The sequence below is a fragment of the Neovison vison genome, chromosome 14 (assembly GCF_020171115.1).
Source record: "Neovison vison isolate M4711 chromosome 14, ASM_NN_V1, whole genome shotgun sequence".
Taxonomy (NCBI): Eukaryota; Metazoa; Chordata; class Mammalia; order Carnivora; family Mustelidae; genus Neogale; species Neogale vison.
In genome coordinates this window covers 4,766,485-4,793,766 of record NC_058104.1, presented here as the reverse complement: position 1 = coordinate 4,793,766, position 27,282 = coordinate 4,766,485, and the positions used below count along the sequence as shown (strand labels likewise).

The following is a 27,282-nucleotide window of genomic DNA, read 5'->3' as shown; positions in this document are numbered from 1 at the left end:
TTATTTATTTTTATCTCAATCCTTTCCCTATTTTTTCTGCCCATAGGCTTTAAATATGCCAAGACATTTAGAGACTGAAAAGGGGGTGAGGTTTTGAGCTCTATAGTACACCACTTTTGGGAAGATACATTATTTCCTCCTGTTAGCGGGGTGTTAAGGACGTTTTGAGACAGGGCTGGCCCCTGGGTGCTCTTCTACTTTGACACTGGGCTGTCCTGCAGGAGGAAATGCTTATTATTATGACAGGAAATAAGAGGTGGGGCCGCCTGGTGCTCTACAATTTTAAATTAATTACAGTACGATCCACCAGGAATTTAATTTCCAGTACCTGACCACCTCAATCGTATTCCCTACATAAACCTTCCTTATTTTAGCCTCCTGCTGCCGAAGAAAAATTTAGCTTCATTAAATGATAATTGGCGATAATAATACCTTTTGATTCTTCAAAAATGCTGGCTGGCAAGTTTTTAAGAAATGTCATCAGTCTTGGTTGGTGTTTTTACAAAGCCTCCATCAGAAAAAAAAAATAAAACAAAACAAAATAACTATGTCTCCAGCACACAGTGTGTCCTACCACGAGCATGGACGGGTCTTGAGGACACCTAACCCCATGATAAGCCCAGAGGTGTTGCATGTCCCCCTTCCTTGGCCTCACCAGGTGCTGGCCATGGACCTGAGAGCGGGTTCTGCTGCTGAAAGCATTTGCTGTGATCCAGAAAGGAGAAGCCCTTACACATACAGTTCTGGGGATGTCTACAGATTTATCAGTATTTCTCGTCTTTAGAGGTTTCAAAGTAGAATTTTCAGTGAGAAAATGCATAATAGAGTGCCATTTAACTTTTAGCTAAATCCAATATGTCAACAGAATGTTATCCTGAGAATCAAAATAAGGCTGTTTCCTCCACCCTCTGATTCCTCACACATTACTTGGTCCCAAATAAAAAGCAAAGAATATATAAGGAAACAATATGCAGGTTTTCTCCCAAGATTTACAATAAGTCCAACCACATCATCTACCTCTTTCTATCTCACCGTCCACACATTTTACCTGGTGCCAATGAAAAGATAAAAATATACGAAGGAGCAAAATGCAAGGCAGTTAATTATAATATTCATGAGCTGTTTCCAATATACTTCTTGGTTGGAGTAGAAACTGAAATTATTGAAAAGAATTTACATATTCCAATTACCTAACACCATGGTATTGCATTAGGATGGCGACTTGCAAATTCATTGTATTAGTTTTATTTCCTACTGGCCATTCTAGAATGGGCATGGGGGAAACTACAGGTACAGACTATTCCACAGATCTGTGATAGTAGCATCATGGTAACCAGATGATTTGTGGAATTTTTTCCCCCTCTTCCAACTGGCTAAGGTCAATTTCCTTGTTTCTGACCCAGAATTCTTCCAATCTGACCAATTATTATCCTGGTATATATATTACAATTGAGTGTTAAATCAATTTTCTAACCAGAATAAATGGCTCTAACTGTAAAGCTCAGAAATCACTAAAGTAATCAATCTATTTGATAATATAATTTCCATCCTTTATTATCAATATTGAAAAAAATCTTGGTAAGTCACATTTGTTTCTATTATGATTCAAAGGGTCCTTTAAATAGCACATCATGGCCTGTGTTTTGTGAAGCCCTCATTCAGTCAATGCACATAACTCTCCAAGGCATTAAAAAGGCCACAGTGACAGCCCAGTCCGCACCTAGTCAGGATTCAGCTCCGAGGAATGAGGTGCTGACGGCAGGATGATGGCCATTGAGGAGCACCTACCAAGAAGGTGACAGGCCCGTGGCAGCACACTGTGGTCTTCTGCCCCATGTTTGCTACAGACATTCACCCAGTCAGTCTACTCAACTTCACGTAATCATATCCCTCAGGGAGCACGAGGAGCAAACACTGTGATCCAATCCTATGTATGACACGAGACTTCCCAAACCACCTGTAGGGAAAAGCTGTCCCTTCGAGGTGTTTCCTAAAGACACAACATCTACTACTTACTACACAGACAAACCCGTTTAATTCGTTTTTATTTGATATGATCATCAAGTTTTGAAATTTACAAGCATTTCCCAACTGTATGCTCTTAGGAACAGTGTCATTGCATTTCATCCCAAGAAACTTCATGCTGCCAACATCTGGTGACCTGCCTGAGAGATGCACATTTTAATCTCCTGTAGCTCAGAGCTCTTGCTTCTGGCCATTTCCCCCTGCTGCAGCAATCAGCTCTAGCTAGTAGACTTTTTAGAGCCTTCTTTTAAAGGCCAAATGTTTAAACTGAGTTTCCTCAAACTTAGTTTCCTCAAAGTAGAATTTCCTTAAATAAACTAAAGGTGTAACTGTAATTTGTGTTCTCTTCATTATTCAGTTAAATCAGGTAGGAAGAAATGGTCAGCTGATTAAAATTAAGAAATATTGTTAATCTGGGGCACCTGAGTGATGCAGTCAGTTAAGCATCTGACTCTTGCTCTGCTCAGGTCATGATCTCAGGGTCATGAGATCAAGCAAGGCCTGTGTGAGGCTCTGCACTGAGTGTGGAGCCTGCTTAAGATTCTCTCTCTCCCTCTCCCTCTGCCCCCTGCTCTCTCTCTATCTCTAAAAAAAATAAATAGATAAAAATTTGAAAAAAGAAATACTGCTAATTTTAAAGCAACTTAGCATATATGTATTTTCTCAAAGATCTTATTTTTAAATTAAACTTATATAAACTATGCTTAATCTAGTCCCAAAGAAGGTTCATAGTTACAGTTCCTTATAAATCAGGATTTTTTGTTGTTGTTCAAAACAGTATGCAGTTACAGTCCGCGAAAGCAAAAATATTTTAAATCCCCAATCAGATAAGAGCTCACAGTCAGAATCATCTGTTGTGCTCCGTTTTCTGCATACCACTTCAAAGAAAGCAACTATTGGCACTGGATCCATCTTAAACCATCACCGCTATCTCAGAGAGGGATTTACTGCGAAATGTCCCATGAGATATATATTAATTAAATGAAGATTTTTTTCACTTTCAGAATCACTATTCGAAATTTCAAAACTCACTTGCGACACTCAAGTGAATGAGTGGGCCGGTCTTGTTCTCCCCGTTCCGCTCGTTGACGGCCTGCGCGTAGTAAGCCCCGGCGTCACCCGCGGTCGCAGCAAGGATCACCAGTTGGTTCTCCAGCGTGATGGCTCTGTGTCAGACAAGAGACAGGGTCAAAACCACTCCATGGGACTTCTTGTTCGTAAGGCAAATTAATTTATTAGGCCAACTAGAAAGGAATGTCCAAGATACAGAAAAGCTAGAAGGATAAAAAACCAAACATACAGGCAGACCTCAGGAATATGGTGTTGGCTAAGTCTTCTCTGGTGCAGTTCACACTCCTGCGGGGAGGGTCTGAACCCTCTGACCCTTGGCTGTGAGGAAGACAACATTTTGGAACAGATATATCTAAGGTATGTTGAAACTCAAAGTTTCCTATGGGAATGTGTAAAAAGTTAGAAGAAAATCCAGAAGAGCTGGTCTTTTCCCTTCAAGTAGGGCTGTTTGATCACACAATGGTCACAAACCTTGCAAATGCAGAGCTAAATCACCTCAAACCTGGACTGGGGGCAAAAGAATTCACTGCAATTTCCTTCACCTCCCAAGGAGCCTCATTAGAGCCTCTGTACCTCTATTTTTCAACTAGTGGGTTGAAGAAAAGTTGCCAGTGGGCAGTGATGACCCCTTCCACTTGATTTTCCCATAACCACTAATGCTAAGACTGCACATTCTCCACCCGGGCCACCTCCCCTCATTCCAGAGCACGGTCTAGCCCATCATCATTGAGACCCTCTCGTATGCTCCAGTTCTGCTACAAAAAGGAACCTCAGAGACACATTTGACCCACCACCTTCTCTTTAGAAATGAGAAATAGAAAAGATCATAGAGGTTAAGTTATTTGTTCAAGGTAACAGAGCAACATGACAATACCAGAAGGAGGACCTGTCTTCCCACAGGTGGACTAGTGCTCTGCTGGGCAGATCCACACAGACTCACCAGAGTACTTATTTAAAAGAAGAGGAAGAAAAGTAACAAAGATATAACTTCCATAAATCCAAGCAGCTTTCAATGAAAATAAATGTCCTAGGAGTCCTTTGCTCTTGCTATAATTTGCAGAATTTGTTAACAAAGCAAAAAAATACAAAGGGTAGACTTGGCGTTGCAAGAAAGACACACATTCTGAGCACCCAAGCACCCTTTTGTCTCAGCTCTTATCCAAATGCCAGAAGCACCCAGGATCGGAGTGAGCTGTGTTGCTGCCCACAGGTTGTTACTCTATAGGGAATACGTTTACTTGTTCATTTTAAATCCTAGACAGTTGCCGCCCTTCCAAATTCAGGCAAGATCTCTGTTCTTGTAACATTAAAAAGAAAAAAAAAAAGAATGTAAACTGCATGACCAATCTGAATTTTACTATAATAATTATCTTTTTCTTCTTGCTACTTTCTGGAAAGCCCCTTTAGACACTCTCCACTTTTGCACATTATACAAGATTATCTTACGAAGTTACTGCTTATTCAGGGTTCCAAAGGATATATTGCAGTTTGAGGTCTCTGTGACTAACCTACCTCCTTTCTCACTTACGAAAATTTCCCTATTAACTATTTTTCAATTTTTAGTCCCATAAAAATATCTCAAAGAAGTTTTACTATAATTATTTATGACTCCTTTATAGATTCCTTTATAGAGCCATAGAAATTGTTCCATTTTATTTTAGTATATGTTACCCTGGCACCTAAAATTAAATATGAATATTTATTATACCTAAGTTACACATTTAATAGTACAATTTAAAAAACTGAATATGTCATAACTTTTTTCCCTAACATCTAATTTTTGCTGTAGTAATTTCAAATATGCCTAGTATCTTTCAGAATTATTCTTCAAAAATGCCTATTAATTCTCTATATTATTTATGAAATTGTCTCAAGGGTACTGAAAATGAAAAGTACATAAAGAATAAAAATGTTTAAGTTTACATCTATTATAATTTGTATCTTTAAGTTCATTTTTTTGCCCTTCTAGATTTTAATTTCTAGATGATTTTAAATCAAAACTTATGAAGAAAAACTTGTCTAAGCCAAAAAAGACAGCACAAAAATGCCCAAACTTTAGAGAACACTAGATTAATGAGGATCAGTTCCCCAGAAGACTTTATTCTTTCTTCTCATCCAACTCTTTCTGAGCAGAGCATTTCTACAAAAGAAACTGAGTTTTTAAAATGAAAATTGAACCATCTGAAGACATTTTTCTTAATTTCAGATGATTCAGATCATTGTTATAATGCTTAAGAACAGAGCAGTTTTTAAAGACACTGAAGCAGGTCATTTACCATGCATGCATTCTGAGTCTTCCTCCATAACAGACCCCGATGATTCTGTTGTGCTCACGCCCGGCCCAGGTTGCCACGTATGCCATGAAGCTGGCCCTTCCTAGCACCAGGTTTGGATCTTGGTCATCAGAGGCCAGTTCAGGTACGGGCACCACACCGCAAGACCCGAGAAGTGGCATGGGACCCAGGCTGCCCAGCTGGACAAAGGGGAGGAGCACACTTGGGGGCAAGCTCTCACCCCTGTTGGAGAAAAGGCAGGAGGTCCCACAATTAGAGGCTGCCAGCTACCCTCACAACGCTGGGGAAAGCGTGTGTAGACAAAAGCAGGAGGGACAGAATTTTGAAAGTCAGAGCACATTAGACAATAGCGTGAAGGTGATGATGAGAAAATAAGCTAAGTGATCCTTTCCTGTGAATCTCCTATGTGTCCATAAAACATTCTGGGAAAACATCAGGTTACTGAGCTGGGGGCTGACTTCCCACATCTATTCCACATCCTCACCATTTTACAGTAGGCCTCTGGTTTGGAGAATTGACCCTAACCAGTCTAAACCAGTCATGGTGATCCAATCCCTCTTGCCAGGGACTGACAGAGAAACCTGGGCTAGAGCCGGTTGGCCTGGAGCAGGTATCTGGTGACTGTATCTGGTGATTGTCCCCAAGTTCTTCTCACCAGATGGAAGGGCAGGATTGCCATGTCCTCCACCAGACGTGAATGAAGAAGCGTGCTGTCCAGATGTTCACGGTGGCAACTGTATGGCCATGAAGGGTACAACCTTAGCATGAAGCTGATGAGGTTGGTGGCAGGACAGAGAGAAAAGGAAGTATCTAAGTCAATGACCCAACCAGCCTGCAGCCCATCCTCTCTGGCTTCCTATTTCATAAGGTGATATACTTCATTCACGTTTAAACTTATTGAAGTTAGGGTTTCTGTTTCCAGAAGTCAAATGAATCCTGACACAGATACAAAACAGCATGGCCAGGAGCACCTACTTGGGGTTCAAAAAAAGAAGAGTATGTCCTCGGTTCATAGAAAATAATCCTGTGTGTTTCTATCTGTATGTGTATATATAAATGCTAATAGCACTTAACTTTGAGTGGTAAGATTATAACTAATTATCTTTAGATTTCTGTATTTTATTTTTTATTTATTTATTTTTAAAATTTATTTTTTTTCAGCGTAACAGTATTCATCGTTTTTGAACCACACCCAGTGCTCCATGCCCTCTCTAATACCCACCACATGGTTCCCCCAACCTCCCACCCTCCACCCCTTTAAAACCCTCAGATTGTTTTTCAGAGTCGATTTCTGTATTTTAAAATATCTTTCCACAATAAATCACTTTTGAACCAGGAGAACAACTTTCAGAATGAATGCAAGGCATGCGTTTACTACTTTGCCCATCATACAGACTATTTGGCTTTTTTAATCACATAATTCCAAAGTACTAATTTAAAACTTACATTGACCTTACAGGAATATTATAGCATTAAGTCAAGGAGATTTTTACTTTATTAAAATAAATGTGTGTATGGTTTTATATGAAATTATTTCCTTAGCCTTCCTCCATTTTAATTCTACATTTCAAAATGAAACATTCTAATTCCATTGGATAGTAATAAAGAAAATAATACAGAAATGTAAAAAAGTTCAGCTCACTAAAGCTTGGGAGAGCAGAGTGCCAGACTCATGAGGAGCAGGTTGAAGGGTTGCTAGCTGCCGACCATAAGCACAGGGACAGTTCTCAGAGAGAAATCGGCTGTCCTGAGTAATGCAGTGGTTCAGAGGAGGACTCATTTGGAAGGGCACATTCCAAGTGCTTTTGGGATCTGCACTTGATTCTCCCAACATTTTATTGAGGGAGTTGGCAAAATGAGAATTCTCTATTTCAGGAAGTTAAAACCTCAGAGGCGATCCCTGGAGTCGTTGACCATCAGCTCTGATCAAAATCACCTGTGAGGGGAAAATGCCCCTGAACACCTAGATCCAAGGGCTCAGGCACTGGCTGCATGGAGATGGAGGCCGGCAAGCAGTGGGCATATCTACAAGTGAGCTTCCTGCCCCGCTTGCCAGTGTCAGAGATCCTCACTTTCTTAACGCCGTATAGAACACTAGCTTTCCAACCTGCGGCCCTGACATGTTAATAATGGCAGCACCAGCTTGGTGGCTGCCCTACTTGCCCTTCCCCTCGGAGCTGCCCAGGACGGGGAAGGAAAGTGAGGGTAGACATTTGCCCGGATTGCTGTGGGAAGACAATCTACTAACCATATTCCTTATGTAGTCACATCTGAGTCCCCAGGCCTAACCATATTCCTTATGTAGTCACATCTGAGTCCCTCGTCAGAGCAGAGGCCATACGAACCCGAGCAAGGTGCACAAAGCCCAGGTCCCATGGAGCTTAGATTCCGTGCTTTTATGAACTACAGGAAGTAACAGGAAACATTTTATTGACTTTCCCTTAAGAGTGGGAAGGGAGAGGGAGGGGCTGTTCAAGCTTTCCACCAGCTTAGTTGCCAGTGTGGTCCATGCCTTGCCAAACACTTCAATTTAATCCATGCAGGGACTCTTTCCTATAGGACGTGTGGTTAATTTCATTAGGGCAAGTATATGGGGAAATATAATTCAATTTATATAAATTCTTCAATCTATTCTACATCAGCTGTGAACCATTAATTACAGACACAAGTGGGGGTACATTAAAGGATAGGAGTTCTAAATGATAACTCCCTTAAAACTGTTTGGATCTGAAGCCTGTTCAATACACACATGTTCTGTCTTAGACACAGTTGCCGCCAGTATTTAAGCACAGAGCGTGAAAAACATGCACGTATTCATATGGGCATAGTTTCTGTGATTGTTCATTTTTGGAGGAACCCAGGAAGAAAGGGGGTCACCTGACCATTCAGTGAGACTGTACCAAACACCAGTGGTGTGTGCGACACTATCCAGGGAAAGTCATAGGGAAATATCGTTCCTGAACACGAGGATGTAGCTTAATGGGAAGAACACACCCAAAAGACAGAGAAAGAAAATGATAGGTCTGCAAAGTCCCAAATATGTATTTTAGAGAATTTTAAAGGAGGAGTAGAGAAGCCAAAGAGGCAGCTGAAAATGTGGAGGTCTGACCACATCTATCTTCCCGGTGACAGCTTCTTAGTACAATGCGGATGAGATGTCATATTAGAAAGGCAGGCCAGGCTCTCTAATCAAGAACACATGTAGCAGCTCAGGAACAGGAGGGCTGCTTCTGGAGGTGACACGGAAGGAAGTACCATCCTCGGCTCTGCCGAGCCTCCCACCTGAAAATCTGGTCAAGGGCTCCTACTTGTCCTGCCCCAAAGGACAAAGCATCCACCTTTCCCCCAAACTGTGGGCCTGGCCTGGGGCTTCCCAGACTGCTCGCCAAGAGCACAGGCACTGGGTGGGCATCAGGGTCAGCTTGCCTAGCAGCGGCAGAGAAGGAACTTCCGTGTGCCGTAAAGAGAAGCAAAGAGGGACACCTTCCTGAGTGCACGATGTCTGTCTTTGAGTAAAAGCAGAAGGGACACCAAAAGCAGAAGGGAACGAGCTCAAAGCTCGTTCATCTCCAGGACTGCTTCCTGGTGAGTTGAAGTAAAACATGGTCTGCCTTCAAATTAAAATCTCAAATGGTCTGCAGAGAAAGCACCCCCTCGTTCTGCCAGTACAAGATGATTACAGACGACGGGTAGTAAGTCCACAGGTAGACCCAGGCCGAGGGAAGTACAGTACTCTGTGCTGAGAGAGAGAGGTCCTGGAAATGCCCAGATTAAGGATGACCTGGGTGGGTCAAGAGGCCTGGAATGAGGTCTGGCTCTGGTTTGTTCCCTCAGGCTCACTACTTGGTTTTGTCATCTATGAAATAGGGGTGACAGTACTCATCACAAGGGCCTTCGTGTGCCAGGGAGGCAGTGCTGGGAGTGGGGCTGGCATGAAGTCCCTGCTCAGTGTCCGCTGGATCTCAGACGTGGTGCGTGTGGATGGCAGGTGGTCAGATAACAAATGTAGTCAACTATCCTCCTTCTAGGGCTAAATACCAGATACTTTTTAGAGTTTCACTGAACAGGTGGCCATACAAACATGGCTGAGTCGCTGGGTCCCTAACTTAATATCATCAAGTCATCCGAAGCTAGTATGACCTGAAGCCATGTGCACAGGGGCCAGAGGGACGTTTCAGCAAAAAGGCCCAGAAAAACCTCCTTTCCCGGTACCCAGCCCCCATCTCCTACTCCAACAGCAACACCTACGATATTAGACTTTAATGCTGGAAAAGTCCCTGGCCTCTTCTCAGCACATGTTGATATGACAGTAACAGAACCCATCCTTTTCCTCTTGGAAAGATACTGCACAACAGAAGAGAGAGGAAAGAAGGAAAGAAATTTCAGGGTAACCCGATACACCACTGAAGGGTCTATTCCATCGGGATTTTTGCCCAGGAGAAATGTATTTCTTTACAGCAGTGCTTCTTAAGTTTTCTAGCTACTTTTACGTATTTATTTTTCTAGTTTAGTCATTTGGTTTTTTAAAAAAATTGTTTTTCTAGTTACTTTTAAAAAGGATTTTAATCAATGAATATTTTACCCAGGGTCTTTTGTTATTTTAGGCTAATGGTTCCAGTTCTGGGCACGAATAAGAGGTCACGCCCAAATTCTGGCCTGGTCATATGTGGAAGAATGAAGTTGACCGAGGAAGGTTCAAACAGAGCTGAAGTTCGGGCATAAGAATTCCAGCCACATTCATTTTTTTCCCCTACCAAACAAAACAAGTAGAAAAAGAAAAAGGCTCAGCACAATGTGTAGAATGTGTAGTCAGGTCCTTAAACATTGGCTCTGACCCAGACCGTAAAATCTACTCAAACTAGAAACCGTTAAAAAGGATGACAGAAAGACGTCTAGAACCCAGATAGGCCCCAACCAAATCCTCCCCAGAGGGGGCTCTCCTGAGAGTGGACAGATCTGAAAAAATTCACTTTATATATGTCATCATAAAAGCAATACGTATGTCAGCCCAGAATTAAATGTGTATTGCCATGGCCAACTGAGACACTCTTCCCTGAACTGACGGCCTGCAGAGCGAGGTGCCGCCAAGCCTGTGGACACGAGAACCCCCAGTGAAGGCCCCCAGCCGGCGTGTGTGCGCCTGTGTGACGACCAGTCGTTCCCGAGGAAGCCAGCCCCGCCTCGTGGGCTACGTCGGGAAGGCTGAGCCTGGCGATTCAAACATCCAGACAAGCCAGACAGTTTCTCTCCGAATCTCCCTTCCTTCTGCACATGGCATATGGAGGCTTTCTCCCTCCTGCAGAAGTAGGGGCAGTGGGCAGACCACTTGACCCAGCTCTGCATGGTATCACCTGTGTGGGGTCATGTCGTTGGGACAGGATCAAGCACAATGAGTACGGCCATGAAAGAGAGTGCCTCTTGAAGAGCAAACAATAGTGAGGAATGCTGGCAGATCTCTGGGGGACAGAATGCTTCTGGAATGTTCTCTCCCTTGCAAGTCAGTCATGGCAAAAGTTCCTCTTTAAAGGAAGGTAATTATGACAAAGAGCTTCTGCTCTTTGTTAAACGTTCTTTGATGATTCAGGGACAAAGCCGTGCCTGCAGAGCACACGTGGCCGTGGCACAGTCACAACGCCCCGAGGATTCTAGCTGCTGCTCCGTGGCGGCGCCCCTGCACGTGCTTCAGGGAAACACACGCTCCCCTGACTGTGGGGCAAGAGTCCTGTGCTCCAGGACAGAACTCTGCCAGCAGTGAAGATGACAATAAATCTACAAGAATACCCGACGTTCCTGTAACTCTCTGCTTCTCGGAAACCACCAGTATGGGCCATGGCCTGTGTGTATAAACCAAAGGCTCCACCATACAGCCCAAAAGCCTTCTAGGCTCACGCACACAGCCCGGCAAACAAACACAGGGCAATGGCAAAACAGTCAACAGAGCAACTAATTTATAAATAAGGCTGGGAGGTATTTACAACACTGGGCTCCTAAACTAAACCCTCAGGAAGGTTTACCACATCCCTTGTTAATGCGAAATGAAAATATCCTCCGGGAGCGCAGGCTGGGCTAAGGGCCCAGAAGACCTTGCATTATTTACCTCGCACTGGGAGTTACTCCAAAGGTGCGGATCAGCGGATCCAACAGAACTGTTAGCCACAGCTGGGAGATGGACAGCCGTGTTTTTTTCCCTGAGTTCTGACAGGTCCCTCCGCGTTCCATGTCAGCAGGGGTGAGCCTGTCTGTCTTCGATGTATCTCCCTGAGAACAGGCCCCCTGGCTCCCCCCGTTCATCCCACGACCTGGGGCTTCATGCAGTTTCACAGAAGGAGCAAGAAGCCCCTTTCAGTCATCCTCCTCTGCCAAGCTGCTTTGCCTGCCCTGCAGAGTAGTAAGGGGCAGACTTTTTTGAGCACGTTCCAGGGGCATGGCATGTGCTCAGCGCTCTGAGCACATCGCCACAGCTGGTTCTCCCAGTACCCGGTGGTTGTGACCAAGAAGTGGATGGAGAGATCACTGCAGGGGACCCTCCTCTACCAACCCCCACCCCACCCCCCGCCGGCTGTGGGCACTGAGCAGGCTGCTTGTCTGTCAGTGGGGATAACAAAGGCATCCATTGCTTAGCACTGGCGTGAGAAACAAACGAGATAACATAAAGACTGATTAGCGACATGCCTGGCATATGCCCCCAACTCCAAAATGGTGAGTTACTGTTGTCACCCCTACTTTACAGATAGAAAACAGATACTATTAGAAGAGAAGGAATTTTCCCAAAGAAAGCAGAGGAATCAAGACTTTAACCCAGTCCCCTTCACCGCACCCACCTCCACCCCACCTACCCAAGTTCCCTCACCTGAGTCTAGCTGCCTTCCCTCTCCCAATATCTGGTGGGGCACGAGGCCAGGAACGGTATTTGACACAAACCTTTGTCCTGGTGTTCAAGAGTGTTTTGGCCTGGGTGCATGCCTCTCCCTCCTTCTCATCCTCTCTTCCACCCTTCTCTGTCTCCATCTCTCTCTGTTTTCATCTGTCCCTTTCTGTCTCTCTCGCCCACTTCTCTAGGACTCAGGTCAGGCTCCCCAGTAACTAAGACAGTGCCCAGAATGAGGCAGTGATCATGGAGGGGGTGATGCACTCAGCTTTGTCAAAGTCCCAAGGGTTGACGTCTACTGGGAGGACCACTGCTCCACAATAGGCCAGAGCTTGGCAGGGGAGCCCCAGGCCTCCGAGGTGAATAAGCAGGAGGTGAGGGGTTCCCCCTCTTATCCTGCAGAACCCGCAAGCCAGGCCTCCTTGGTCACTCTGGTAGGAATTAACTTCCCCACGAGGTCCAGCCATTGCTCCTGCTAACAGGAGGCAGAGATTAGAGGCTTGGGGTTGGCTATGAAGATTAGTGATCATTTCCTTTGGAGACAGACAATCCTTTTTTCTCAAGAACTACCCACTTCAGACTTCTCCAGGAAAAGCTTCATAAAACCATTTGATTTGGACATTAGGATGTGTCTAAACGGAGAAAATGGGCAGGCAAATTCAGATTTGCCAGGGTAAATGGTGATATGCCCAAAATATAGCCATAAATAATTTAAAGAGGATCATTTTGGGAAAGTCTAAGTATATTGAAAACATTATTAACCATGACAATACACCTGTGAGTTACAGGCCATGTGCGTATTTAGGTAACATCACTCATAGTGCCTAGACACCCCACATGAAAACAAAATGAGGAAAATGGATAAAAATAGAAAGAAAAGGGTAACAGCCACTTTCCCAACTGTCTCCACTTCCCGCGATTGTTAACGATCATGCAGTTCATTTCCATGACAAACATAACATAGTAACATAAAACGTAATTGCCTCCGTTTGTCTTCATGGAGAATGGCGCTGTTGTTCGTTAGGTGCTGATGGATTTGTTCTTGGTCCTTGGCCACATTTCTCAACAGGCATTTTAGGTTTGCACCAAGCAAACCCGCATCCTGGCCCCAAATTATTACAATGAACCAGGCACTAGGACTGAACAGAGTGAAAGACCACAGCCCACTCTTTGCCAGAGTTACCCAAAGGTAAAGCCCTCTGGGAGTCCCTGAAGGAGAGGTCAGCCTTGCAGGGTGGACAGGCAGGAAAAGGTGCGGCCCCCTCCCAGACCCCATGTATAGCGTAGGCGCTCCCTTTGAGTTTACAGAATGGTGGCCCCAGGGCTGGCCACGTGCTAACCCTCAAAGCCAGTAAATATAAAACCTCACATGGCAGAGGATCTCTGCAGACGTGATTAAGGATTCTGAAATGGAAGATGCTACCGGGTGATCTGGGTGGGTCCAAGTTATCACAGGGGTCCCTAAAAGGGAAAGCAGTCAGGACAGCCAGAGCCAGAAAGAGATCTGAGGGCTTGAGGATGGATGAGGGGCTACAGGTCTAAGAACACTTAGAGCTGGAAAGGCAAGAAGCAGATTCTTCCCCAGATCCTCCAGAGGAACGCAGCCCTCTACACACCATCAGACTCATGTCAGACTTCTGACCTCTAGCACAGCAAGAAAATAGACCCTGAAAATAGACCCTGGCAAGAAAATAGTCACTGAGTTCGTGGAAATTTGTTACAGCAGTCACAGAAAAGCCTTAAGAACGTATCAGGTGGTGGGTATTATAGAGGGCACGGCTTGCATGGAGCACTGGGTGTGGTGAAAAAATAATGAATAATGTTTTTCTGAAAATAAATAAATAAAAAAAATGCAAAAAAAAAAAAAGTTAGTTCTCTGGGCTCCGTTTCTTCATCTCTGAAACGAGAGATGTCTGCCTAGCTCCCAGGGCCATCTTGTGTATTAAAAAATCAGTTGGAAGTGTGTACATGCGCTAAGCATGGGGCCAGGCACTACCAATACTCAACAATGCACGTCCCACATCACACCGCAGGACGAACACAGAGCTTTCTCTGACTGGGTGTTGGCATCTGTGTGCTTATTTATGGCGAGACTTTCAATCAAGGGCATTTGCAACCTCTCTCTTCCTTTCCTGCGGGGTCTTACCAAGCAATCTGGGGTGACAGCACAGTCTAGAGAAGGGAGAGTCTTGGGAATTCACAACAAGGAGAGAAACAAAGTCTGGAGTGGATCCAGAATGGGAGAGGGAGATCAAAAAGGCCAGGCTGGTGGGGAGGTCACTGGGAGGAAGGAGAGAGGGTGGAAAGAGAAGTTGTGTGGTTCACAGGAGTTTCAGAATTCTTTGGAAGACTGGTAGTGATTTGAACGGTTCTGACAATCTCCCTCTTAGGTGGGCCATATTATATATATATTTTTTGTTTGGCAATGATCAGAGTCTAGCACAAAATGTGTTTCACTCATTCCTTCCTTCATTCACTCACTCACTCATCTTACAAATGATTGTTAAACCCTTACTAGGGCATTTCCTGTTAGATAAGAGAATATCAAGGGGTTTAATTAGTCGCCACATTCCAGCAGAGAATTGTGGAGTCAGACAGTCTCTCGCAGTGGTTAAAACTGATGGTTCCAATTCCTGAGGCCAGATGTGGTCTCTAAATGCCATTTCCACATGAAGAAACCAGTTCCTTGTGGAGAAATGGTTGATGATGGGCCTTTGCCAGGAAATGTACAAGATAAGCCTTGAACATGCTATTATCACACAGGCAGGAAATGATCAGAGGCTAGGTCACATCACAAGGACTCAGGATTCAACTAAGGAATTTCCCGGGATCCTAAAAGGGCATGATTTCAGCATCATAAATCAGGAAGGAAGGTTTTAAGATACAAGATTATAAGCACAGAAAAACCAACTATGTTTCCGTGTAATGGCAACAAACATATGAAAACAAAAATTAAAGATATAATATCACTCATGATCACTCAACAGATGTGAAAATTATATTTATGTGAAGATCTGACAAGCATGACTAGGACTTACATGTGAAAAACTACAAAAACATTGGAGGAAAAAAAAATCTCTAAATATATGGAAAGACATTGATTTCATAAACTGAAAAACAACAAAGAGACCAGTTTTTTCCAAACAGATAACGTGATTCCTATCAAACTCCCAGAACTATTTTTTTTTGGAGTTATAGGGAAGATTTTTCTAAAATGCATGGAACAGTATGGTATTGGCAGATAAACAGACATAGAGACCGACAGAATAGAATACAGAATCTAGAAACACACCCATAGAAGTCTGTCCACTTGGTTTTTGACCAGGATGAAGATGCAGTTCAATGGAGCAACAAGCACCTTTGCAGCAAATGGTGTTGTAGCAACTGGACATTCATGAGGGAAAAAAAAGGTTAATCTGGACCTCACACTCATACACCTCATCCAAAAATAGACTCATAACAGATCCAAGGTGTCTATGTAAAATGTAAAACTATAAAATTTCTAGAAGAAATTCAAGCGATGTTCTTTGTGACCTACAGGTTGGTGTACTTCAAAAGCACAACCCATAAGTGAAAAAAATAATAATAAACTAGACTTGAAAAAATAAAAACTTCTGTGAAAAACCCTGTGAAGGAACAGACATATTACAGATTGGGAGAAAATATTTGCAAACCACAAATCTAAGATCATACATCTAGAAGATATAAAGACTCTCCAAAGTCAACAGTGGCAAAAAAAAAAAAAAAAAAAAAATCCAATTAGAAAACAGACGAAGGACATGAAGAGACGTTTCACTGAAGAGGATATACGGATGGCAAACGAGCCCAAGAAAAGCTGTTCAACATCACTAGCCATTAAGGAAATGCAAATCAAGACCACGATGAGCTATTACTATATGATTACTAAGACAGCTAAAATTAAAAACAGTGATGTGAAGAAACTACATCCTTCCTTCACTGCTGGTGAGAACTTAAGATGGTACAGTCACACCAGAAAATTGGCTGTTTCTTGAAAAAGTTAAACATATACTTACCATTTGACCCAGCAGTTGTACTCCTGGACATTTATCCCATATAAAAGGAAAATTCACATTCACACAGGAGCCTATAGGCAAATGTTCATGCAGCTTTATTTGGCATAGCCCAAACCTCGGAACAACTCAAGCATCCCTCCACAGGTGAAGGGTTAGGCAAACTTTGCCACTGCCACACTGGAGAACACTACTGAAGCAATGCACACTGGAGAACACTACTGAAGCAATGACGGCGGGCTATCTGCAGATACACGCAACTTGGATGGATCTCAAGGGCACTATACCGAGTGAAGAAAGCCAGTCTCAGAAGGCCACATACTGTAGCACTCCACTTACATCATTGTTCTTGAAATGACAAACTTACAGAGATGGAAAACAGGTTAGCGGTTGCTAGCAAGGGTGCTGTAGGGGAGGGAGCGGCCTCTGGGAGACCTGGAAGGCTGTGGGGCAGCTCTGTGTCCGGACTGCAGTGGTGGGGACACAGACCTGCACATGTGATAACAGGACACAGAACTAGACACACACGTGGGACCAACATCAATCCCCCAGTTCTGTAACTGCACTGCGGTTCTGTAAATATAACCACTGGATGAAAGATACACCAGCCTCTCTGAAGAAAAGAGGATTTTTGCAACTTTCTGTGAATGTATAATGTAGGATTATTTTAGAATAAGAACAAAAGAAAAACAAAACCAAAAAACCATGCCAGAGAAAAGCAAAAGAAGGAATACTCCTAACTCATTCTATGAGATAGAATGGTTTGAAAATGAAAAGCAAGCCGTTTTGTCCTCCCAGAGCAAGGAGAGGCAAATGTTGGAGAGTGATAACAGAATAAAGCAAGATGTTCCATGTGAAGCCAAGGTTATATGATCCAGACAGAGAGTACCAAGTGCAAGGCCCCAGAATGTTCAAGAAGCCAAGGAGGTAAGAGGGCCATGTCATCCAGAACCTTCCAGACCTTATCAATGTGAAGCCCACTTCCTGCTTTGGCCAAGCTTGAAGAGAGACCCTCTGGGTCAAGGAGGAGGATAAAATGGACAAGGGTACTGTCAGCACAGTGATAACCAACCATGGGCATAAATAAAGTACATGAAAGTAGCTATAAGAATGCAAAAATACACAGCTGAGGCCAGTCGGTGAATTTAAGAAAAAAAAGGATTGAACAATTCAGTAGACTCTCAGGGTCATGAAACAGGAATTTATGTTTTTAATTATAACCTTACAGTGATATTGAAAAGAGAATAAATTATATGCACTATGCTCCAAAAGGTAGAGACATATTAGAAAAGTTTTCATTAAAGCTACCACAAAGAAAAAAAAAGTTATGGTGAAATATTACTTTTGGCTATTTAAAAAAAAATCCCATTATATGAAATAGCTAATTACACAAGAATGCCTCCTAAATGAAAAAGGGATGTGTCTTATGTTATTGTCTGCATTCATGTCTTCCTTTGCTCCCAAATTCTCAGCTTAGTACGGCTAGCTCAAATGTGCTCTGGGATGTATTAGTAAAATAAAGGAATTTGCTAAAAACTGCATTTCACTATACAGCTATTTGAGTTTAGGACATTTCAGTTAGGGCACAAGGAACAAAGAGGTTGACAAGAAGAGAAGTTAAAAGTGAGTTAGCTTGGGGCGCCTGGGTGGCTCAGTCGTTAAGTGTCTGCCTTAGGCTCAGGTCATGATTCCAGGGTCCTGGGATTAAGCCCCGCATCGGGCTCCCTGCTCAGCAGAAAGCCTGCTTTTCCCTCTGCCTGCTGCTCCCCCTACTTGTGTGTGTGCTCTCTCTCTCTCTTTCTCACTATCAAACAAACAAATAAAATATTTAAAAAAAAAAAAAGTGAGTTAGCTTAACCAGAACCCAGTCTTAGGACAGGAACAAGTCCACAGAGTCAAGGAAAAGTGAGGCCAGCCTGCTGGTATACCTGGGCTTCCAGCATGCCTCTGCAGATGGGTAAGATATCTCAAAGGGCACACAGGGCTTTCCTCTTTTAATGCAGGAATAAGCTGTGTAGGAGGGATATTGATAACTCTGAACACTGTGGTACTTTACGAACCATCTGCCATGTGGAGGAAACAGCACTTTGATTTACAAAAACAAAAGATAATTAGTAGTCAAGAGCCCAGCGATATGGCTAGACATTTTCACCAATGAATAACAGGAATAAAGATATGTATACATCATTACTCAAATACCAAATTGGCTAAGAGGTGATAGGGCCAGATTTTTTTATTTTACTTTATTTTATATTTTTTTAGAAATAAGAAAACAGAATTGCGCCCTTTCCTTCAGTTCACCAGACTATAAAGCAGGAAACCTACCATACTGAAGCCTGCTCATAAGAGTCTGAAGATCAAGTAAGAAATCCACACCCCTACTGTAATCTAACAAAAAAAAAAAATCTGGTTCTTATTGTATGTACTTGAAGATTCTAATGAAGCCTATGTGAAAACCTAACTAGCTACATCACTCTGGGAAAAGTATACTGTTCCATCTCAAAAAGACATGAAACCAAAGTGTAAACCAGAAAAGGAAAAAAGAAAAGTATAGAATAAAGTTAGAAAAAAACGTGAATCGAGCACCCATGAGAGAGCAATGTAGTCAGTAAGACAAATGTCTAAACAGATACAAAAGCAGAGAGCTCCAAATCTGCCATCCAGCAGAACAAGTAAACCGAGAGAGTTACAGAGGCTCATCTGTCACTCTAGAATGAAGGATCGCTAACACAGTCACGTGCCTTCAGCTTGGAGAAGCCAGAAGAGGTTTCGGGGAAAGAGTGGGGACACAGAAAGGTGAGTCACTTTTCCAGGTAAGAAAAATTCTGGACCGTAATGATATAATTTCTTTCTAGATTTAGTTGAAAAGTTTATCAAAGTTCTAAGGAACACCCCAGTTGAACGTTCAGAAAATGGGAAATAAATGTTTTTTAAGTTTATAAGAAGAATGAGAAAGTATTACGAGGCCGCAAATTGTTTTTAAAGGAAGAATCAAGATCCTATCAGTTATAGAATGACATTAAACCCATACCATTGTGAGTAATGACGGAATAATGGATGATTGAAGTAGGAAGGATACATTTTCCTTACAGGAGGATTTAGATTAGTAGATGTGGAAGGAATGGGGAAAGTAGAAAAGCGACTGTGAGGAAGTCGCGGAAAGTTGATGCAGACAAGAGCCGCGTGATGAATGGTAAAATTAGTGAGCAGAACTTTAAGGGAAAAAAGGATATTTGTATAACTTCAAAATATCCACCGCAAGTATTTATTGTTTGTGGTGGTTTTAAATCATGTCCACACTTTCTCTCCATGGGTGGAGTGTGCACGTGGCCAGACTAAGAACACATCTTGGGAAAGAAGAAGCAGGAGTTTTACAGGGGACGCAGTCGGCCAACTTGACCTGGAACAAGTGGCCAGGGCTGACGTCCGCAGTAATCCCTGAGGCCCTGATCACTGAGTTGAGAAGTTCACCCTCTGGGACCCTTCCTCCTTTGCTACTACACAGATTAACATGAGAAAACACCAGCTAAGCCCAAATTGGGGGAAATTTTATGAAACAACGGGCCAGTGCTCCTCATCAAGAGCGTACAGTTCAGGAGAGACAAGAAAAGACAAGTGTCACAGGTTGGGGGAGACCAAAGAGACACGAGGACAAACGGTAAGTGGGGTCTAGGGCTGGAGCCCGAACCCGGCACAGGGCGTGAGGAGAAAGGTTCAGACAAGCGGCACAGAGTCTGCAGCGCGGTCAGCAGCCTCGTACCCAAGTGGGTTTCTCAGATGTGATAATGGCCCCAGAGCCGGATAAGCTGGTGAAGGGGGTACCGAGCTCTCGTATGGCTCTGCTATCACTCTAAAATTATTCCAGAATAAAAAAGTGTTTTCACATGAAAGTGAATAAAACCATGTAAAGCTGACATCTCTGCAGAGAGCCTCCAGACACGACACACCCATGATTACCGTGCAGCGAAGGAAGAGCTGCGGGTCAACAGGACGGCAAGATGGTCCAACAAACATCAGGGAAATACTAGCCAGCCATTCAGCAAGGAGAAGTAATTAGATCCTTCCTCATGCATACAGCACTATAAAATCCCCACAAGAAAAGATATTACGGAAGAAGGCTTCATGCGTTGTGACATATGCATGCAGGACCCTGCACAACCTTTTTTTTTTTTTTTTTTTAAGATTTTATTTATTTATTTTACAGATGGCGATCACAAGTAGGCAGAGAGGCAGGCAGAGAGAGAGAAGGAAGCAGGCTCCCCGCTGAGCAGAGAGCCGGATGCAGGGCTCGATCCCAGAACCCTGAGATCATGACCTGAGCCAAAGGCAGAGGCTTAACCCACTGAGCTACCCAGGAGCCCCCCTGCACAACCATTTAAAAGACTGAATTGGAGGGGCGCCTGGGTGGCTCAGTTGGTGGACTCTTGATTTTGGCTCAGGTCTTGATCTCAGGGTCATGAGATCGAGCCCTGCGTTGGGCTCCAGGCTTAGCAAGGAGTCCGCTTAAAATTCTGCCTTTCTTACCCTCTGCCTCTCCCCCACCTCTCTCTCTATGAGAAAATAAAAAATAAGTAAAAGACTGAACTGGGGCAATACAAGCTGAGTTCAATGATTTTTTTGTATGCATTGCTGAGTGTGAAAAGATATACAAAATGTGATCCAATTTTTACAAATGGTGGCAATGAAAGCTCTGTGTGTGCGCGTGCACACATTTCTACATGGGACTACACGACTAGACCAAAAACAAACAAAAGAGAGAAGATACAGTATAGGCTACCAACACGGGTTGGACAAAAAGAGGAGAAGCGGGGAAGGAAGCCTCAAGGAAAAGGGGGGGAAAGACGAAAGGAAGAACATGTATATGAGCACAGTTATGTACATTTACAATGATGTGCATATGTGTTTAAAGATATTAAATATTAAGAATTAAACATCATAATACAAAAATAAAATTTAGTAAGTGTCTAACTGCTGAAGATAAATGTATTTTTTACAAAGTGTGAAAACCGTGTAACATAACAAAGAGATTTATAATAAACCTGACTACATAACATTTGTAATTTTAGTTTATCTAAAAAAACAAACAAACAAACAAGAAAATCAGAAGGCAAACTGGCAAGAATATATAAAACAAACACAAAATCCATTAAAAGATTAAACTGGAATATTGCGCATTTGAAAACCACTAAGCATGATGAATAGCCAGAGGAAGACAAACCGAAATGGTGGATACCACCACTGTCCTCAAAGCAAATCCAGTGGGGCACACAGTGGTCCAGGTGCCGTGGCCTCAGTGGCCATGGGGAGGCCGTCAGAAGTGGTTGCGTCCAGGATATCTGCTGCAGTTGGGGCTGCCAGGAATGTTCCAGGCGGGGTGCTGGGGGTCACAGAGCAAGAATGCCAGGATGAATGGGACTGGCACTGTGCTGGGCAGGAGGCGAGAAGGCTCACCCCTGTCTCCAGGGAGCTCTGCTTTCAGCGAAGGATACCAATACGCAAACAGGAAAGTGGCCTCAAAGGCTTGCTCTGAGACCCACTTCTATCTCCTAGTAACTTCCTGAGTAAGAAATGCTTTTTCACTGCCGAAGAAACCTCTCTATTTGATGTCTCTTCCATTTTATCTGGTCAGCTGTGGGCATCCCGTTCTCTCAAGCTTAAAGACCTCATTCGTCTTCCCTTTATTAACCTAAACTGATTGCAGAAGTATTTTCTCTCCCTTTCATCATTTTATCTTCCTCCTTGACATGTCACAGGAAGCAGAACTTAAGACCTCTAAGCAAATCCAGAGAGGGAAAGACAGACAGCACAAATTGTTGTGCTCCACGTTACCGGCCCCCCAGGCAGGCTGCCCAGGCCCACAGAGCAGTCAGTGGTTTTGAAAGCCAAAGGTTACGGATTCCATTTCTTCGTGCTATCGTGATGTCTGCGCGCGTCTGATCATGAGTCATTACCTTCCCAGAAACACATTTTATGAGAGCTGAAGCTAGATTTATCATTCTCGCTGATATTATTCTGACTGTAATCAGTCAATTTCACAGATTTTACTACTTGACTCAAGAAAGAATACAAATGGGTACAAACCCACGCCCGAGACTGTCCTGTAACGGTGCGCAGTGGAGAGAACACCTGCCACTTCCCGGAGCTCACACTTCAGAAGGGGACATTTCACATCAAGTCTCAGCTCTCAATTTACTGTGATGGGTTACAACACATCTGTGTCACAGTTCAATTTACTGTAATTTAACTTTTTGTGATAAATACTAGAAAGGAGAGAATGCCAGCTGAAAGACACACTTAACAACCAGGCGCCCCAGGGACGGGTAAAAGAAGACTTTGTTTGAGTGCAGCCAATCCGCCCCTTGTTGCTCTTTAAGGACACCGAGGCCCCTCTTGGGCTCCATTTCTGAAGGAGGTCTACGCACTCTGTGTCTGTGTCTAAGCCTTTACACATCCCTCTCCGTCATAAACTCACAAGGGATCTGTGAGACTTGACTGGCCTCTCCTACAGGAAGAGCCTGGGGAGTGTGCTGACAGCCCAAGCTCCTCTGGCCTGGCATGCCAGGTGATGTCAGTTGACAAGACATCATCTCCGATATTCCTGTACAGGAAAAAAAAAAAAAAATCACAGCACAGCACGTTGTCCCATAGAAGCATGACATGGAACTGAGGAGGCCAAGTCCTCACTAATAAAGTCCATCTCCTCTGTGAGGACGTTTGGGTCTGGCTGAGAGGCTCAGGAGGCCGTTTGCTGTGCTACTAACCTTGGACAAGCTGCCCGACCTCATCAGGGCCCCAGCAGATGCCTCCCGGGACCGCCACAGGAAGGGCATGAGCTGGCCCATGCAAAGCTTCGGGTACAGAGTTTACCTTGTAGCATAATAGTAATGATGACAGCAAGACAATTCTACTAGTATTTTTTATAATCAGCCCATTCACCTTCCCTTAAAGGACAAATTTAGTGCCTAAGAATTCATGTAAGACAACAGGCAGAGGGTCTAAAGCTGATGTCTTCTGGGCCCGCCGCATGGAGGAGTGGCGATGAGGCCCAGCAGAGTGGGGTGTGCCCCAGAGCTTGCCCCCTCGCTACACATTATTTTCCTGCATTCATTTCTTTCTTCCTTCCTTCCTTCCTTCCTTCCTTTCCTTTCCTTTCCTTTCTTTAACTTTCCTTTCCTCTCACTTTTAAAAGTTTTCTGGCCTTACTCAGATATAATTGGTGTATTAACATCTTTCTTTTATTTAAAAAATTATCAAAAAATGAAAGAAGTGGCAGCCAAAATGGGAATGTTAAGTAGGAAGTTCAGGATCATGTCTGCGGCCTGAGGCCGAGACATCTCACACAGGCAACACTTTATGCCTTCAAACTGCAAGCCAGGTAGGTGGGTGGGCATTCGCGACATGCTCCTTTTAATCTGGTATTGTAAAACTTAAGTAATTTATTTTTTTTAATTATAAAATATAAAGTGAGCTCAAGGAACATATTAGAGAGATTTTATAAAGATAACATGTTTATATAGAGAACATACTGATGGTTTCCATAGGGGGTGGGGATCAAAGAGTGCATTTATCATGATGAAATAAAATGATAAAAAAGATAACATGTTTATTAAAACTAGGACAGCTGGGCTTGTGCTAAGTCTGAGGACCCCCTTCCAGAGGCTGGGGGGGGGGTACCTTCAGAGTAAGAGGCTTCTGGGGAGGAGGATTTTCTTGGTCTCCTGAGAGCAGGGCAAGGAGGGCCCTATTCCTAGACATCCCTTTTAAGACTTCACAGGGAGGGGTCCTAATCAGGCTCAGGCAGACAGAATTCTGGTTTCCAAGGTGACTGCAGCTGAGCAAGAATACTGCCCCCACCCCTGTCCCCTCGGGGCTCAGCCCATTCCCCTTCTGTGACCTCGGGATGACCAGATGACCGCACTGCACAGCCATTAAGGAACTGGCATTCTGAAAGCTGACACCCATTTCTACTTTAGATCTCACTTCCAACAGCTCAGTAAGTGGCAGAGGATTGGAAGGTTAAAAAAGATGCAGTTTATAGCTTCCCAAATCCGAAGAAAAAACAAGATTGCTTAGTTGCTGACAATAGCTATAGAGCAGAGACGAGGAGGGAGCGAAAGCTGTGAAGGGCAGAAGCTCAAGGGTCTACTTAGAAGTCTGCACGCAGAAAGGAACCTGGAGACTGTCTAAGGCACAAGGAAACCTTCCATAAGCTAAAAGTGACCATCATTGTGTGTGGAAAGAGGCAACACTCATCATGTCAACGGCTGGGGAGGCTTCTCTTCGAGGGCACAAAGATCTTCAAATGCACAGCTTTTCTATTAGAAGATACATCTGTGTGGCTGGTTAATCTATTAATAATGATCACGTCTTTTCAAAGAGGAATATAAGACGACAAGATTCAAAGCTAAATAAGGGAATCATTTATAGGATCTTAAAATAGGCAAGGGGCTGCCCTTCAAATTTAGAAATTTTCTTTTATAGAAATAGCCACAATATTAAACCTATACACCTTACACATTACTATAACTTTTTTAAAAAGGATGCTGGGTAGAGTTTCTCATAACAGGACATTACTCTTCTTAATGGAATGAATTTTTTCATCATCCTGTCCATAGGATTCCAGCCTTTGACCTTTCTTCCATGATCTCCCACACAATTCTGTGTATTATACTGAAATTTTTTCTTTCCCATGTATGAAAGGCTTGAGTTAGTACTATGTTAATATTTCATTGTTTCAAAGCTACACCTAAATGCATTCACTGAACTTTCCCTGTCAAAAGCTAGGCTGGAACGTGTGCTAGAAGAGGTTACAGTGTATCAGAATCTAAGCAGGAACCAGCAAGGGCTCTGATGTTCAGTAAACAAGCTCAGAGTGAGATGCATGGAGAAGCAAAGAGGATGGATGGGTGGATGGACGGAAGCATGGACATAGGGACAGATGGACAGATGGATTAGCAGGTGGGTGGGTGAGTAGTTAGATCTGTGTCCGGGTGGATGGATGGATGGTTGGATGGGAGAGAGAAGAAAGGGGAATTCCATTGGACAGTGGGAAAGAGAGTAAGAGCATGAAAGGCTGGTTTGTATAACTCATTTATTAAGCAATAAACAAGGGTCAGCTCTTTGTTGGGCCTGCTTGGCAGCGAAACACTGAATATAAAGATGTATAAGCCACAGCACACCTTCAAGAACATACGTCTTAAGAAGGAAGGCAAATGAAAAAATTAAGCCTTTAATGTTCACTAGAAAAGAATAAGAAAAAGGGAAGAGGAATGCAAGAAGGGACAGAGGGAGTGACACATATGGGCAGGTGCTCAGGTGCTCTGTGGGTCAGAGCCACGAGGCTCCTTCCCTCAGAGTCTGGATCTGGCCATTATCAGCATAAAGTAGGGGTCCAGGATAGTCTGGAGCCTGGCAGTTCTAAGAGGTTTACTTCAGAGATCTGGAAGCTTTGTTCCTTGTTTGGCCAGAGGATCCGGAATCAAATACATCTCTGGAACACGTTTTGCCCTGGTCACCTAGAGTAAGGTCTCTTTCAGAATGGATCCTCCCTTCAGAGACAGGGAACTGGAGGCTTCCGGGACCTGAGAGGGCACCTGCTGTGAGTCCCTGCCTCCCCAGTCTCCCCAAACCACCAACCCAGGAGCTGTTGGCATCATCCCATTCAGCCTCAGACCGGGTCTTGAAGGGACGAAGACCAAGCAGGAATCCCGTCAGCAGCCTTATTCCATTCTCTAGTAGGATCTAAAACACTGTACTGCTTTGAGCTTATGACCAGTGGGCCCGCAGGGGCCTTTGAAGAACAGCTGCCACCAAGTCTTTCCTCGTGTCTATACCATGCCTTGGTCCACAGAACATGGTTTCTGCCATAATTCCCTCAGAGTAGCTGAAACTCTGACATCTGTCTCATTCAAATCAGTTCCAGGGGTTAACTCTGCTGCCCGCCTCTCATTTCACGAGCTGTAGTTCTATTAGGTAGGCTGATCTAGCAACTTGGTGCTCCCGCTCACCTAAATTTTGCTTCTGTCCACCAGCTCAGCCCTCAGCAGTCAAGCCAGCACTTTCGTTATATTTAGCAGATATCAGACACTTCTCAGCCACAAAACACGAAGTAATCCTCCTAACATGCCAGAAACTAGGCACTATTATTAGAGACTGAGGCTCAGAAAGGCTAAGTAACTTGTCCAAGGCCACACAGCTAGTGAGTGCTAGGGCTGCGATTCAAACTGAGCATAGGCTCCACAGCAGAGCTCCTCTGACCACTGTGAAAACTTCAGCGAATCTCCCCGTATTTCCCTCTCTCTCTGATCACAGCAGTTCCCTGTCCCACCTCTCTCCAGATCCCCAGGCCCACTTTGAGAGGCAATCACTTTCAAGTCTTTCTACAAGGCAAAAGCCCTCTTTTTCCTTGCCTCTGTGTGGGCCAGTCACCGATGATCTCCCAGCCCCAAACCCACCCTGGGACAGTCCCCTACCCTGGGTGCGGGGCTAGGGCTCTGCAGACTAGCGGCAGACTGCTTTGCCGGCCAGCAACCTGCTCGGTCCTGTGGATGAGTCCTGCTATGGAGACACTGAAAGGCGGGAGGAGAGGGGAAGAATTCCTTCCCCTAGCCAGCTGTTGGGTCTGTTGGCCCTGACAATGTGCCCCAGGAGCTCACTATGCTCCAGGAACACTGCCATTCCAGCCTCCAGCTCTTGTTCCCAGGACCGGCGAGGAGGCCATGCAGTCTGAAGACGCTACTCTTCGTCTTGTACTGCCGCATCCTTTCTGATGGGCATTCAGAGCGTGCTGCTCAGTACAGCATATGAATAAGCTAAAGGTATAGAAATAATGACATGAAAACAGTGCAGCATGCAGAATTCTAATGGAAAACTTTCTAAAAATATGGCGTATCTGCCTCCAGGAGCCGACCACATTTTACATGCAGATCGGGTGGCTGGTATCACGGACGGCCGCTCGACTCCAGCCCATCCCCCTGTGCCAGGCCAGCGAAAG

General features: G+C 44.0%; 1 protein-coding gene across 1 annotated transcript in view; it reads right to left on the bottom strand.

Annotated features, from left to right (window-relative positions):
• The window catches only part of SDK1 (sidekick cell adhesion molecule 1), a 510,043-nt gene that overhangs the window by 341,763 nt on the left and 140,998 nt on the right, over positions 1 to 27,282 (bottom strand). The window contains exon 4 of the mRNA XM_044233031.1: positions 3,058 to 3,191. Within this exon, the coding sequence (XP_044088966.1) occupies positions 3,058 to 3,191 (134 nt within the window). The remainder of the gene's footprint in view (positions 1 to 3,057; positions 3,192 to 27,282) is intronic.